General features: G+C 40.0%; 2 protein-coding genes across 2 annotated transcripts; one reads left to right on the top strand and one right to left on the bottom strand.

Annotated features, from left to right (window-relative positions):
• The first annotated feature begins 784 nt into the window (after window positions 1-784).
• On the top strand, window positions 785-4,602 carry LOC107586434 (ornithine decarboxylase antizyme 1-like). The gene is made up of 5 exons (XM_016273802.1): window positions 785-799; window positions 915-1,016; window positions 3,511-3,686; window positions 3,799-3,884; window positions 3,969-4,602. The coding sequence occupies exons 1-5, from the start codon at window positions 785-787 to the stop codon at window positions 4,097-4,099; spliced, it is 510 nt and encodes a 169-aa protein (XP_016129288.1). The 3' UTR covers window positions 4,100-4,602.
• A 726-nt stretch (window positions 4,603-5,328) lies between these two features.
• On the bottom strand, window positions 5,329-8,254 carry LOC107586433 (tyrosine-protein kinase SgK223-like). Its single transcript, XM_016273801.1, has 4 exons — window positions 8,079-8,254; window positions 7,743-7,894; window positions 6,841-7,352; window positions 5,329-6,387 (listed from the first exon to the last, which is right to left on the bottom strand). Exons 1-4 carry the CDS (start codon window positions 8,156-8,158, stop codon window positions 5,329-5,331), a joined length of 1,803 nt encoding a protein of 600 aa, XP_016129287.1. The 5' UTR covers window positions 8,159-8,254.
• Window positions 8,255-13,076: the final 4,822 nt, after the last annotated feature.

The raw sequence follows: 13,076 nt of genomic DNA, 5'->3' as shown, positions 1-13,076 counted from the left end.
AGAGAAGAGTGGCACCAGCCCTGGAGGGATGAAAACCATCTCTTTTCAACAGGACAGGTCTGCCACAAAAACTCGCCCAATTGTCTATGAAACCGATGTTATTCTGCGGGCACCACATGCAGCCATTGAGTGACGACAGTCTGCTATGCATCTCGTCACCACGGTAAGCAGGGAGAGGACCAGAGCATATTACGGTGTCTGACATCGAACTTGCAAGTTCACACCTCTTTAATGTGCGTTTTTAAAAAAAAAAGTTTTTTGTTTGTTTTTTGGTGATCTCCGACTGGCAAAGTCGAACATCATTAGTGCCGATGTAAATAACAATCTTACTTAATTTGTTTAACATTAGCCAGCACTTTCAAATTTGCCACGATGTCAGGCACTCTGGCTCCCGGTAAACGTTGGACTATGGTGGCTGGTGGCTCTATTTTCGTGTTCCGTACAATAGAATCACCAATAATTAGGGCATTTTAATCGGGTTTCTCAGTGGGTGCGTCACTGAGTGGGGAGAACCTGCTTAATGCTTTGATCAGAATGGAAGAGCAGTGTTTTGTCCTGCATCTATGCCACCTAACAGTCACCCAGTCGCTCTGCTGCGGGGGCTGTGCAAACGGAACCGAACAATGTACGGGACTCGCTAAGCTAGTCTCATTCAAAGCCGTATCACTGAAATCCCAGATTCAGCTAAAATAGTGTCTGAGACACTGAGCACGGAGACTGTAGTGTGCACAGCAAATTTTGAAATGCTTATATTAAATTTGTTTTAATTAAAAAATGCTTATAAATGGCTGTTGAGATGGTATTCTCTTATTTCTTATATGGAAATAAGTAGAGGCATGCACCTGGTATCAGCAGTCCTTGCATCATGACTTAACAAGAGGATTCTCCCCAAGCCGTCAAACTGACATCGTCAGAGCAAGAACGAAACTGAGCTTCGGAAAATTGGCTTCCAGAGCGGAAGCCAGCGAGGGAATGATCAGCGGGATCACAGTCTTTCAGCTAAGCTATTCTATTCTGTGAGTACAGAGGTTTGGCTAACATTGTGCATCGCATAATTGCATTTGTGTGAATAAATGATAATGAATACAGTAAGTGAATAATATAATTGGATTTGTGTTTTAATTTGATGTTTTCAGTTAGTATTACTAGGAATTTGAATATCAGGAATACATTTTAAAAAGCAAAGAGAATGTGTGCATGATGTATGTTATTAGTTCTCACTGTGCAAGGGTCGTCATCTTCTCTACATATTATTTTCATCACCTGTGGGAATTGATGTTGGACGTTCCACCTCACCTGATTTCTCATGTTAATGACTAAGGGATAGTTCACCTTCAGTTGGGGGTGTATTACAGAAAGATCTTAACTTTAGAATCCCATCTTATCAGTTAAATATCCATGGCAATTTCAGTTAGGACCTCATTTAGGACAAAAGCTATTACAGAACAACATTTCCTAAGTGCATTCTTATCTTGACTACAGATAGGAAAATGGTATTACAGAAGCATCCTAACTCGCCAGTAATTTCTACAAAACAGTCTTAACTTTAGGATAACCCCACTGGTGTCCCAACTTCAAACCTTTTTGAAATCCAACTGTAAAAAACACATTACATTAGCCCTTTTCAAGAATGGCATAACATTTATTAATCATACAAGACGAAGCGAAGTTTGATGGTGGAGAAACTTTTGAAGGACCCAAAAGATGTTGCACTTTGATGATAAAATACTCGTAAATGATTACAGACTCCTACCACACATGATTTTGCAGTTGGTTCAAATTCAAGTGAGCTTTATTGTCATTCCGCTATATGTGCAGATGTACAAATGTCATGCTTCACAGGATCAGAGTGCTACATATACATATAACCAGAGGCGTCATGCCCATTCAGAGTGAGGGTGCACGTGCCCCCTCAGATTTGAGGCAAGTAAATTTTGAATGCAGCTTCCAAAGGACAAAAATAGCCGATTAATATTTTCTATTTAATACAATCACACCGGCGTCATTGGAACGTTCAGTGCGTCATATCATCAGTTGCTAAATTCAAATCTGAGTTTGTTTGCTGGCTGGCACTTAGCCAGAGACCGACGCATTTAAACAGCACTGGCATTAACCAATCACACATGATGCTGTTGAGCTTATGAATGCAATGACCAATCAGAGGTGTTCAGATGAGTCATCGCTAAAATGCCAGTGTTTTCTTCACTCACTCGCTCACTGACTGAATACCTTTTTCTGGCGAATTCTCTAGTCCGAAACAAAGTGCAAATGTGTACGAATGTGTAAACTGCTTCAGTGCTTTTAATGGGAGTTTGAGTGCTTGAACTAGATTGTCGGTGAAAATGTTCTTTGATAATGTAAATGTTCTTTGCTGTGTTTCTGTACAATGAAAGTGTTCTGATTAGCCTAACTTGCAATGTTTTTATTCACATTAACTTGCAATGTTTTTATTCACATTAACTTGCAATGTTTTTATTCACATTAACTTGCAATGTTTTTATTCTATTATTAAATATCGTATAAAAAAAATGTCATGACACCCATATCTGTTAAGTAAACAGACCGGTTTTATGCGTAGTTAATAGATTACATTATTAGGTTACTTTGACCATCAATATAATCTATAATGGTCAAGAGGTTTCATGATCTAGTTAATGCGTTTGGGGATGTTTTGAATAAAAAGGTAAAAAATAAAACACAAGTGCTAAAAAAATGTCATGACACCCATATCTGTTAAGTAAACAGACCGGTTTTATGCGTAGTTAATAGATTACATTATTAGGTTACTTTGACCATCAATATAATCTATAATGGTCAAGAGGTTTCATGATCTAGTTAATGCGTTTGGGGATGTTTTGAATAAAAAGGTAAAAAATAAAACATAAGTGCTGTTGTGGCTACTGTGTCTCGTGCCCCTTCAAAAATGAATGCATGACGCCCCTGCATATAACATATAACCCAATAAAAAATTATATAAACCGAGAGCCTATAGTGTGTGTGGCTAGTTGACCAATTTCAACCAATATTACAGAGGCCCATGAGCGGTCACTGATCACTACCGGTCATTCTGCAAGTTAAAAGCATGCCGTTGTTTTTCCATTTTGATTTTAGGTTTACCTCAGCAGCCGCTTGCACATAGTTGGTTGCTTGGTAACAGACTTGACAGTTGATTGATCAAGCGATTTCCTAATTAGACATAAGATAAGAATCCTAAATCAAGTTAAGATTTGCTTCAGTAATATGAATTTGTGAAAAATCCTAAAATAAATTCACATCTTCAGTTAAGACCTAAGACAGTTTCTGTAATAAGTCCCCTGGTCCCCATTGATTTCCATAGTATGGAGAAAAGAAAAAGAAAAAAACCACTGCAAGTCAATGGGGACCAGCAACTGAAGGTGAACTATCCCTTTAAATGTGTCATCCAGTGGTACAGTTTGTTAAATGGCTGTACAGCAGTAATTGTCCATGAGTGCATGCATATTATAACTGTACTTATATGATCTTTTGTAGGATGCTCAGTTACTGGTTCTTGAGGAAGCCCCTCAGGTGAACAGCCGTGTACGTTTTTTGCTCTTTGAGCGGCACTGCTCTGTGAGCAAGCACTTAGTTTGGAGGGGGGCACTGAAAGGGGCAAACCTTTACATCGAAATCCCCACTGGTGTCCTCCCGGAAGGGAGCAAAGATAGGTTAGTCAAATTAATATTGTCTTACAATTTAAAAAAAAAAAAAAAAAAAAAAAAAAATTCTCCCTGCTGAAAATGTTGTATGGCTTAAACTGATTGTCCCTTTTTGCAACAGTTTTTCACTCTTGCTGGAGTTTGCAGAGGAGAAATTACAGGTTGATCATGTTTTCATCTGCTTCCATAAGAGCCGAGATGACAGAGGTAAGGCTTATGTGTTCTTTTCTTCCTGTATTCATGATTGTTATTTTGGCCTGTTTTTAACCCCCTTTCTGCTTCCGTCTCCAGCATCGCTGCTGCGGACGTTCAGTTTCATGGGCTTTGAGATTGTGAGACCGGGTCATCCCCTCATCCCAACCCGCCCCGACGCTTTCTTCATGGCTTACACCATCGAAAGAGACTCCGACAGTGACGAATAAAGCTTTTCAATCACATCTTGCTTCTAATTATTATGATGAATCTCACTAAACATGGTCACCATTAAAAGAAACCTAGTATGAATGTCAAATTATATTTTTATTAGATTTTTTTTCTTGTTTTTTCCCCCCTGTTAGGGGGGGGGGGGTTTTTTTTTTTAGTTGAATTTTTTTTTTTCCAGTCGTATTTGCACTAGTGTAAACCAAATTTCCACAGTGACCATTAGTTTTTAAACCATTACCACTGGGCTTAACTTCCAGTGTAGTTGGATTCTTTGCCGATTCCCCTTAACCCATTCCCACACAGACCATTTTTAGTGCGTAATATTTATAGTTAAGATCCCTATAGCAACAACGGTTTTCATTGATGTTGATTTCTTTTTATAGTTGTCTTCAAGTTGTTTTCTTAATGTGTGCATGACTTGGAGTTTTTAGTTATGACTTCTATAGTATCTGTCTGCATGTTCAACAGTGTGCAGAATAAAAATGCTCACCCTCTACCACTACCTTTGTTTTGCTACCTCTTTTCAATTATACATGCATAATGTAAATTATTAGACCATGCCTTACTGTGTTTTCAGAACACTTTATTGCTCTTTTAACCCTGTTGAATGTTTCGTAATGCTCATTTTTCCAGGTAATTTTAATAAGTAAACGCCACAAGGTCAAAATCCAACAATAAGCTGATTTTGCAATAGTTTATATTACATAGGCTTTTACTGTAAATGGGAGTAACCTGACCTTTCTGAATATGGTAAAGCAGTGTTTGTAACAAGTGTTTTACATGTTAACTTAATAGCAAGAATAATTAGGGTAAAAAAATTGAGTACTGATGTGTATGTATAGACCTTGCATACAACAACAAAAGGGCATCGTGGCCACAAATTAAGAATTTGTTCCTTTACCAATGATTTGCCTAAATTAAATCAGTACAACATGGCAATGGTTTACCAAAAACTGAGGGAACAAAATAATCAAACGTCCTCAAGTCAATTAAAATAAGAGACAAATTCTTAATTTGTGGTCATGATATCTAGATTTTTCTGCATGTTGTGCAGGGCTCCTGAGGTATCCAGCAGTTCATGAATATGAATTACAAATATGGGACAAGGTGATCTGTTCTTAGGATTGTAAAACTGTTCATTTAGATCATATAGCTATATTATGAAGTATAGATTAGTTATATCTGAGGCTCACTAACTCACAATTGTTATTACTATTTTCATTATCTGTTAAGCAGGTGTAATGAAGTCAAGAAGGTCCAAACGTTCAGTTATGCTATGCATAGTCTCTGGGTCAAGAAGGGATAGATATTGTAGACCGAGATAGTCTTCCCAGTCCAAGCCAGGCTGATCCTGAAAGAGCCCCTTTTCGGCTAGCTTGAGAACCAAAAGAGATCGCTTAAGTAACAGCCAATTAGAAAGCACAGAGTTCTCCATTTGGTTCTGCTGAAAGAGTCCCTGTCGAGGACCCCAAAGCAGGGCCTGGAGGACACCTACCACATCGGCTAATAATAGCTCAGGTTTCTCAGATGTAAGCTGGGTTACCAGCCACAGCAAACCTGGAGTGTATGGAGTGTCTTGTGGCACCTTCCACACAGATGAGCAACTGTCGGTGAGATGTAGGCAGTACCTCAGCAAAGTCCCCAACTGGAACTCTTGGGATGGTGCTTCTTGCAAAACTTCATCCTCAAAATGGCTCTTCAGGACCAAACGAGGGGTGCCCCACTTCTCCCATAAGGTTTTCGTTCTCTCGTTGTCTGTTTGCTCTGTGGATACTGTGATCACAGGTGTACCTGTAGAAGTGTCTGTATTCATGCTTCCCTTTTTCATCTTACTAGGGTAATCCCTAGAGTCAGCCACTTTGCGCATGATACTAGGCCACACTAATGTAATACTCTGTGGTTTCAGTTCCCTGTGAATGACTTTAAAACGTCCCGGTTGCTGTAGTCCTAGTACCAACTGGAGGGCAAGAAGACAAAGCCTCCTCTCATAAACCTCAGGAAGGGTGGAGTGCAAAGAGTGTCCTTCCTCAACAAAGTCCTCCAGTGTTCCCAATGGAAAGTCTCTTACCACAGTCACACTAACACCATTCTCCAGAAGATCAGCAACTGTTTTCTGTTGGCATACTTCAGTGGTGTCCCCATGTGAAGGCTCTGGAGTTGTCTGAACATGCTGTGAGATGGAAGTTTGATCTGTAGCTGTACATTGTGGAAAATGGACCAAGCCTTGCTCAACGTTAGGATGTGGCATAGACATGGTGCAGTCTGATACTGAATCCCCTTTGTGAACCTGACAAAAAAAATTAGGAGTAATTTTTAGTTTTCACACATTTTCTTTTATTCATTTAAGTAACGCAACTTATAGGATTCTTGAAGTCCTTTACACAAAAACTGTCGCATTGTGACTAAAAACGTGCTCTAAAGTCTTGGTAGCACATTTCAAACTATTGATGCTGTTGCTCAACACCTGGCATGATGAAGGAAGTGTTTTTTTTAATTTTTTTTTTATGGTTTTGTACATCAAGCTAGGGCTGCCTTATAAGGGTGTGCATTCTGCTTGTGGTTCAGGGTCTCTGCCTGGGAAGCATTGATGGCCTACTTACAGCTTTGGATTGAAAACCCTTGTGCATTATCGCCCACATATACACTAACAAATTCAGATTCCTACAGTTACTAACTAGATTCCTTGTGCATCTAGTTAGATTGATGGTCTCTTATGTTATTATACTGTAGATGTTCTTACCTTTGCTGAAAACAGTTTCCCAGGAACCTTCAGACAACACACCAAGTAGAAAGCATCCATCTCAGTCCACTGCTGCTCACACAAAATAAAGTCATTAGGCTGAGAAGTCTTTGCTATCTCCATTTCCTGTTCATTTAGGAAGAGGCTCGATTCAATGCTCTGCAACGTGTTCTTGAGAAACTGAAGATAACATTCTTGGATGCCCATGGGAAATTGCTCATGGCTGTGGAAGCTTCTGAAGACACTTTGAAGTTGCTCATCTGGTGTATCAAAGGTCACCTTGTGCATGGACAAACCCTGATATTCCTCCACTTGTACCTCTTCCTCTTGTAGTTTAAGTGTGTCATGGAATGGTGCTATCATGTATAGGGGATTTTCATAGTTGCAGGTTCTTGTATGATCATGGTAAGGTGGGTCCAGAGTCTCCGCTGGAAGGGATAGGGTTCTCGTCAGACTCTTTTTGGGTACTGGAGGAGGAATTTCATGTGAGAAGAATCTCACCTGGTGATTTTCTGAGAGATAAAGTAAAAAAAAAAAAAAATACATCTAGCAATGGAAGACATAAAGAATACACATGCTCAAATGCTGTTGCATGTCAAGTATTATGGAACCATGAAATGAAATTCAGTGGAAACTGTCTCAGTTCCCACATTACCATGAAAAACAGACTACACATGGTTTAGATGTCTGTAAGCGGCTTTACTATATTGGTTTCAGGTGTTACTTCCTTCAATAATACTTTTGTATTCAAGAAATAATGTGTAAAAGAACAACCAGAAATGAAGAAGGCTATACATGTGAAAAGTTACAGAAACCAGTTCTCATTTTAGTTAGATCCTTATCACTTTCCTCAAAACTAACCTTTTTGTATTAAAGTATACAAACATGTTGTCAGTGCTTACCGTAGCGATGATGTATTGGACAGTGGACTGCATTACAGTAAGTAGGAGTGAATACTTCACTAAATGGAGACACTGGGGTCTGAGGTCCAGGCAAGTGTAGATCTCCCATCTTCAGCTCTAGATCTTGGATGGAGCTTGAAGAAGACCTGCTCCTAAAAATGTGCACATACGTAATTACAGAAATCCAGAAACATTACAACATGAAGTTACTGGGCCTGACCTGCTTCACTTATGTGATATTTCACTACACTGAGCGACGCGAGCAACTTTCGTGGTATGAGGTTTCCTGTAACACAGCTCAAATGCGTGTCAAGTCATAACACTAGCATCTCTTACCTGCGCTGTTTGATGGGCAGTGCAGGTGGTGATGTCCCTCCTGATGCTCCCAGGAGAGTGTAGTCTGTTGCTTGATGCATTGTAGTTTAGCGTGTGAAAGTGTGAGTGTTCGTGAATATGGTTCACACTCCTCCAACTGTCAGTTCCTGTAGTTCTCTTCTTGTTCATTAGCACACATGCAGTACCTCACTCTCTCTCTGTGGCTGTCTGAGACATTGCCACAGCATATCTAGCATCTGAGGTTGGTAGCGGAAAAACTGAGCGCGTTTTGTGCACATCTGTTCTCTGTACTTTCAAATAAGGAAACTTTGAAATAAGGAACCAGTTCTTACTGTCACTGGATGACATGCTAATATGCATTGTGCTCATATATTGGGCTAAATTTGTGTTAAAAATTAATCTAAGGGTTTTTCTTACTGAGCATTTTATTATTTTTATATTTTATATCTGTTTTCTACAGAACATGAAAACTATGCATCTTAAAGTGCACCAATATCACAAACTCCTTGCCAAATTGAGTTGGAAAGTGCTTGGAGATAAACACTTGGCAAGATACCTGTGATTGGAGTAGATATGTGATCCCCCCCCCCCCCCCCCATTTTTCAAACACTAGAGGATGCTGTTTTTTCTATTTATACATAATAAGCAACCTCACGTATGAGACCTTGTGTGGCTCAAAAGACCCAATTAAGATTTAATTCAGTTCAGTTAAACTGAATTTCAGATTATTCAGTTTAATTGAACTGCACCATTTACACAGCACTTTAACAATGCACAATATCCCATAAGAGCCTTACAGAGTGGCACTAGCGGGAACAAAAACCTCCCCAAGTCTAAGAATAAATCCTTAGGAGGAACCAAACCTCTACCCAGAAGGTAGAACCAAGTGGTATATCAGTTCAAGTGAGCCTATTAGTCCATTTTTTCTTTTACTTTTAAATGGTGAATAATGAGGATGTGTGAAGTGTAGTTGGGTCATATGCAATTGAATATTTTGTACAGGCAGGCCCTAGCATGACCTTGATGAGATACACTCAACTTTATCAAGCAATAGCATAATGTAAACTAGGGTTCAATGTAATTTATGCATTGAAACTTCAAAACAAATATTCATTCAGAACTTTTGTGTTCTATTATAAATTTTATTTTGGACAAGACAACTGTTGCAGATCAGTCTACTCTGCTTAAGCTGTCATAAAGAGTCTAATAGAATCCAGATTTGGGATTTGCATGTTCTGATGCGCAAATCGAGTGCATTTCTTACAAGTCCATTGTGTTCATGAAGTGCAGATCAAAAGATGAATTGCACAGTTCTAATTTAAGACATGAGTGCAGGGAAAGAGCCCTCATCAAAATGAAAGAGAAACAAGGAGAGTGCGAGGGTGAGGAGGGGACAGTAACAAAGCAAGCACTGAAGAGACCCTGAAGTGGACCATCATTAAGCTCATATGCTCTTCACATGCTGTGGTCCTGCGTGCTGGGGCTTTCTTACGCACAGATTTGACCACGGATTTACGTCAGCAGCCTTGTAATGCAGTCAGTCAATGCTGACAAACTTCAAAATGTCTTAGGAACCCACTTGAACCTAAATGGAATCTCATTACACCATATTCATAGTAAGGTTGGCAAGTGGATAGAAGTTAAAAATAAATAAATAAAACCATATGGCATTTGCAAAGAGAGTATTGTATATTTTTCTCTGAACTAATTTCACTTTTTTTTTTTTTTGCTTTTACCAACTAGATTTTTTGTGTATTCATTAAAAAAAACTAATTTTCTACAGTATGGTTTGAAACCGAAGAAACGTGTCCATAAAATGTTTTGTTTAAAATGTGTTTGTGTGTTTACAGGCCTTTTAAGGTCACTGATCAGAAGACTGAGGCTTTTGAAACAACTTGTATGTTTATTTTCTTCATAAAGTCATGGATAACATGTATAACTACTAATCTGAACATTTGGACATGAGAAATTAATGCATAAAATAAATACAATTCTCACACAACAAAACAGACAGCATCAAAAACTTGTGATTTTTATTATAGAAGGTGCTTGATTGTCATGTTATTGAGCAACACTGCTCTGGGTTTGTTCATTTGAGGTTTGAATTGAAATCTAAAGACTTTCTGTCTGCTTTGCGAAGAATTCCCCAAAGGCTTCGCTTGCTTTTGCTGACCTGTTTCACTGACTCATTGCTCTTAGCCAGTTGCTTCTGGATCTCGATTCCTGTAACGCTGGGGCTTCTAAAGAAACGATGAGTGATTGGAGGCTCATGTGGAAGGGTGCTGCCATGTGTCTGGATGGGTGATGTCCTGACAATGACGCTTCTTTTCATTTCCAGCTTAGGGTGTCTGGATGGGTTTATCTCTTCATCATGACCCCGACGTCTATGGCCCTGGAAGAAGAGCGCCTCTTCATTGGCCATTTGTGGGCTTTTGCTTAAAGTTACGAAGCCGTATGGAGTGGTGACCTTGGGAAGGTGAGGTAAAGAAAGAGCCGCTCGACTGGCAGGGTCAGAGCAATGTTCAGCCTCCACCAGAGGACTAGAGAAAGAACAGTCTCTCTGAGTTTGAGCCCGTTTGATGTCCGAAATGGCTTTTCTTCCAGGTACAGGAGATGCGCTGAACCCCGAGGAAGATGATGATGATGACACCGATGATGAAAGAGAAAGCCTGGGATGATAGGAACCGCTAATGTCGTCAATGCTCCCTCAGTCCTCATCTTCTTCACCTTGTTGTTCTTTCTCATTCACTCTGGATCTATAGCCATCCTCCAGGGTGAGTTTTGGAATGGTGAATTGTGGGATGCTGTCCGGTGTCACGACTATACTTCGTATACTGTCTTTACTACCGCGGTTTTCCGACCCCAGCGAACTTCCGAAAGAACAACTTCTCGCGGTGGCCCATTTGAGGGCGAGTATTCCCGCGGAACTGTGCCTGCGCGCGAACGGGAATCCCGCGCTTTTTTCAGACTGGCTGTCGGCACTTGTCCCCGTGCAGTTTCCAGCACTGATGGTGCGAGTTACTGTCATGTTCATGTGCAGTGCTGCCATGCTGTGCTCGGTCTTACTATATACAATATGAACAAGTGTTGTTCATTACCTGTTTGTGGAAAGCTGTGACTGAAAGAGCAGCCTCAGAGATTTATAGTCCTCCAGACCCTTCAAATCTGCCCCTCTCCGTTTGTTTTAGACGTGCGTAAATGTGACGAGGGAGCCGTGAGCGGAAACATGCCCAAATGTGGCTCTCTCCCGCCTGAAGGCTGTCCTCCGTGACTGACGTTAATGACAGAAACGAAACCCTCATGAAATTGTAGTTTGGTAACCAGGGCCGGATTTACCTCTTTTCGTGACATAATCCCCCCCCCCTATTAATAGGCCTAACATTAGCTACGACCCAAGCAAACAAAAATATTTCTTAATCAGTGGAAACCGTTACAGTGTTTTCTATCGCAATAAGCGCTTGCGTTCAATCAATAAAAATCGAAAGTAACGTTAATTCTTCATTTGTTTGAGAACCGATAAAGACCATACCGATAATGACCATACCATTAGGCGTAGCCTCGTGGCCTCATAACCACTTCAGGAGTTCATTATCGCTCTAATAATTTTAACGACCTGGAGTCACAACCACACATCAAGACATTGTTAAGATTATTTATTTCAAGACATTTGTCATGTTTCCGTTCTGAAATCTCGTGTGTGTTGAACAAATTGCACCTCATAAACCTTCCAATGCAAATTCCCAAATGTCATTTTAGCGCTAATAACAGAGGCTTGAGACATTGATATGCAGGCGAATGCAGTTATTAATGCGGTCTAATGCACATAATGACCATACCATTAGGCGTAGCCTCGTGGCCTCATAACCACTTCAGGAGTTCATTATCGCTCTAATAATTTTAACGACCTGGAGTCACAACCACACATCAAGACATTGTTAAGATTATTTATTTCAAGACATTTGTCATGTTTCCGTTCTGAAATCTCGTGTGTGTTGAACAAATTGCACCTCATAAACCTTCCAATGCAAATTCCCAAATGTCATTTTAGCGCTAATAACAGAGGCTTGAGACATTGATATGCAGGCGAATGCAGTTATTAATGCAGTCTAATGCACTTAGAGAGAGAGAGAGAGAGGGAGAGATTAAGTGCGTGTGAATACCTGCGTCTGTGTCTCTCAGCAGTATTCAGCAGCAGCGTCTACTAATAGCGAATCTTTAAGTTAAACTGCTTCAAGAACCTCGCTACTGAGAAATGTCATGTAGCCTAGCTTTTCAGCTGCGAAACTCTTTTATTGATAAATTCGCGGTGCAGCGCTGACAAGATCGTTCCTGGTCGCGTCTCCGCGTGTGTGTGCGTCTGTGAGAGAGAACAGGAGAAAGAAAACTCATTTCCATAGCCTATACATAAAAAAAGGTTGAAGACATGGAAATACTTTGTCATTTTTGGCCCTATTGTTTGTTATATTTATTTGCTCAATGTCTTCTTGGGTTTTGGTTCTTTTACTCAGGGTGCGAACTACGGGGGAGCTCAGCTCCCCTTATTAAGACATGCGGCTCCCCTGAAAACGTGATTTGTGAAATTTTGGGGGGTCTCAAAAAATATTGACAATGTGTTATTTTGACGTGCAATTTCAGTTTTGTTTAATGTGATCATCGTGGATTATTATGTGTAAAATTGCAAAAATATCATTCATTCATGCATGACGGCGATTTAAACCTAATTCCCTTCAATAAAGATAACTATACATGGTATTCTTGTCATGAGCATCAAGATGTGGGGGCTGCGGTGCAAATTCCACTCATGTTTAGTACATGTTAACTCAAAGATTCGTAGAACAAATATAAACGCCGGACTCTGTGGTCGATTCTGTGTTAACGGCATGTTGTGTTGTGGCTGGGTTGTTATAGGTCTTTGTGACTCTCGATGTTTTAGGCCTAACTGAACGGAGGAATTATGGTATTCTTCTGTAGCCTGACGACGAGTAACTTTAACCGTTG

The sequence above is a fragment of the Sinocyclocheilus grahami genome, unplaced genomic scaffold (genome assembly GCF_001515645.1).
Source record: "Sinocyclocheilus grahami isolate Dianchi unplaced genomic scaffold, SAMN03320097.WGS_v1.1 scaffold81.1, whole genome shotgun sequence".
Taxonomy (NCBI): domain Eukaryota; kingdom Metazoa; phylum Chordata; class Actinopteri; order Cypriniformes; family Cyprinidae; genus Sinocyclocheilus; species Sinocyclocheilus grahami.
The sequence above is the reverse complement of the archived record's forward strand: the minus strand, read 5'-3'. Positions and strand labels throughout refer to the sequence as shown.

Bases quoted from the DNA above. Each gene is read 5' to 3' on its own strand.
- LOC107586434 (XM_016273802.1), top strand. The intron at 3,687-3,798 runs GTTAGTCAAATT...TTTTTGCAACAG, and splicing joins CCGGAAGGGAGCAAAGATAG to TTTTTCACTCTTGCTGGAGT. The intron at 3,885-3,968 runs GTAAGGCTTATG...TTCCGTCTCCAG, and splicing joins TAAGAGCCGAGATGACAGAG to CATCGCTGCTGCGGACGTTC.
- LOC107586433 (XM_016273801.1), bottom strand. From the start codon at position 8,158: ATGCATCAAGCAACAGACTACACTCTCCTGGGAGCATCAGGAGGGACA. The intron at 7,895-8,078 runs GTAAGAGATGCT...GCACATTTTTAG, and splicing joins CTGCCCATCAAACAGCGCAG to GAGCAGGTCTTCTTCAAGCT. The intron at 6,388-6,840 runs GTAAGAACATCT...TTTTTTTGTCAG, and splicing joins GGAAACTGTTTTCAGCAAAG to GTTCACAAAGGGGATTCAGT.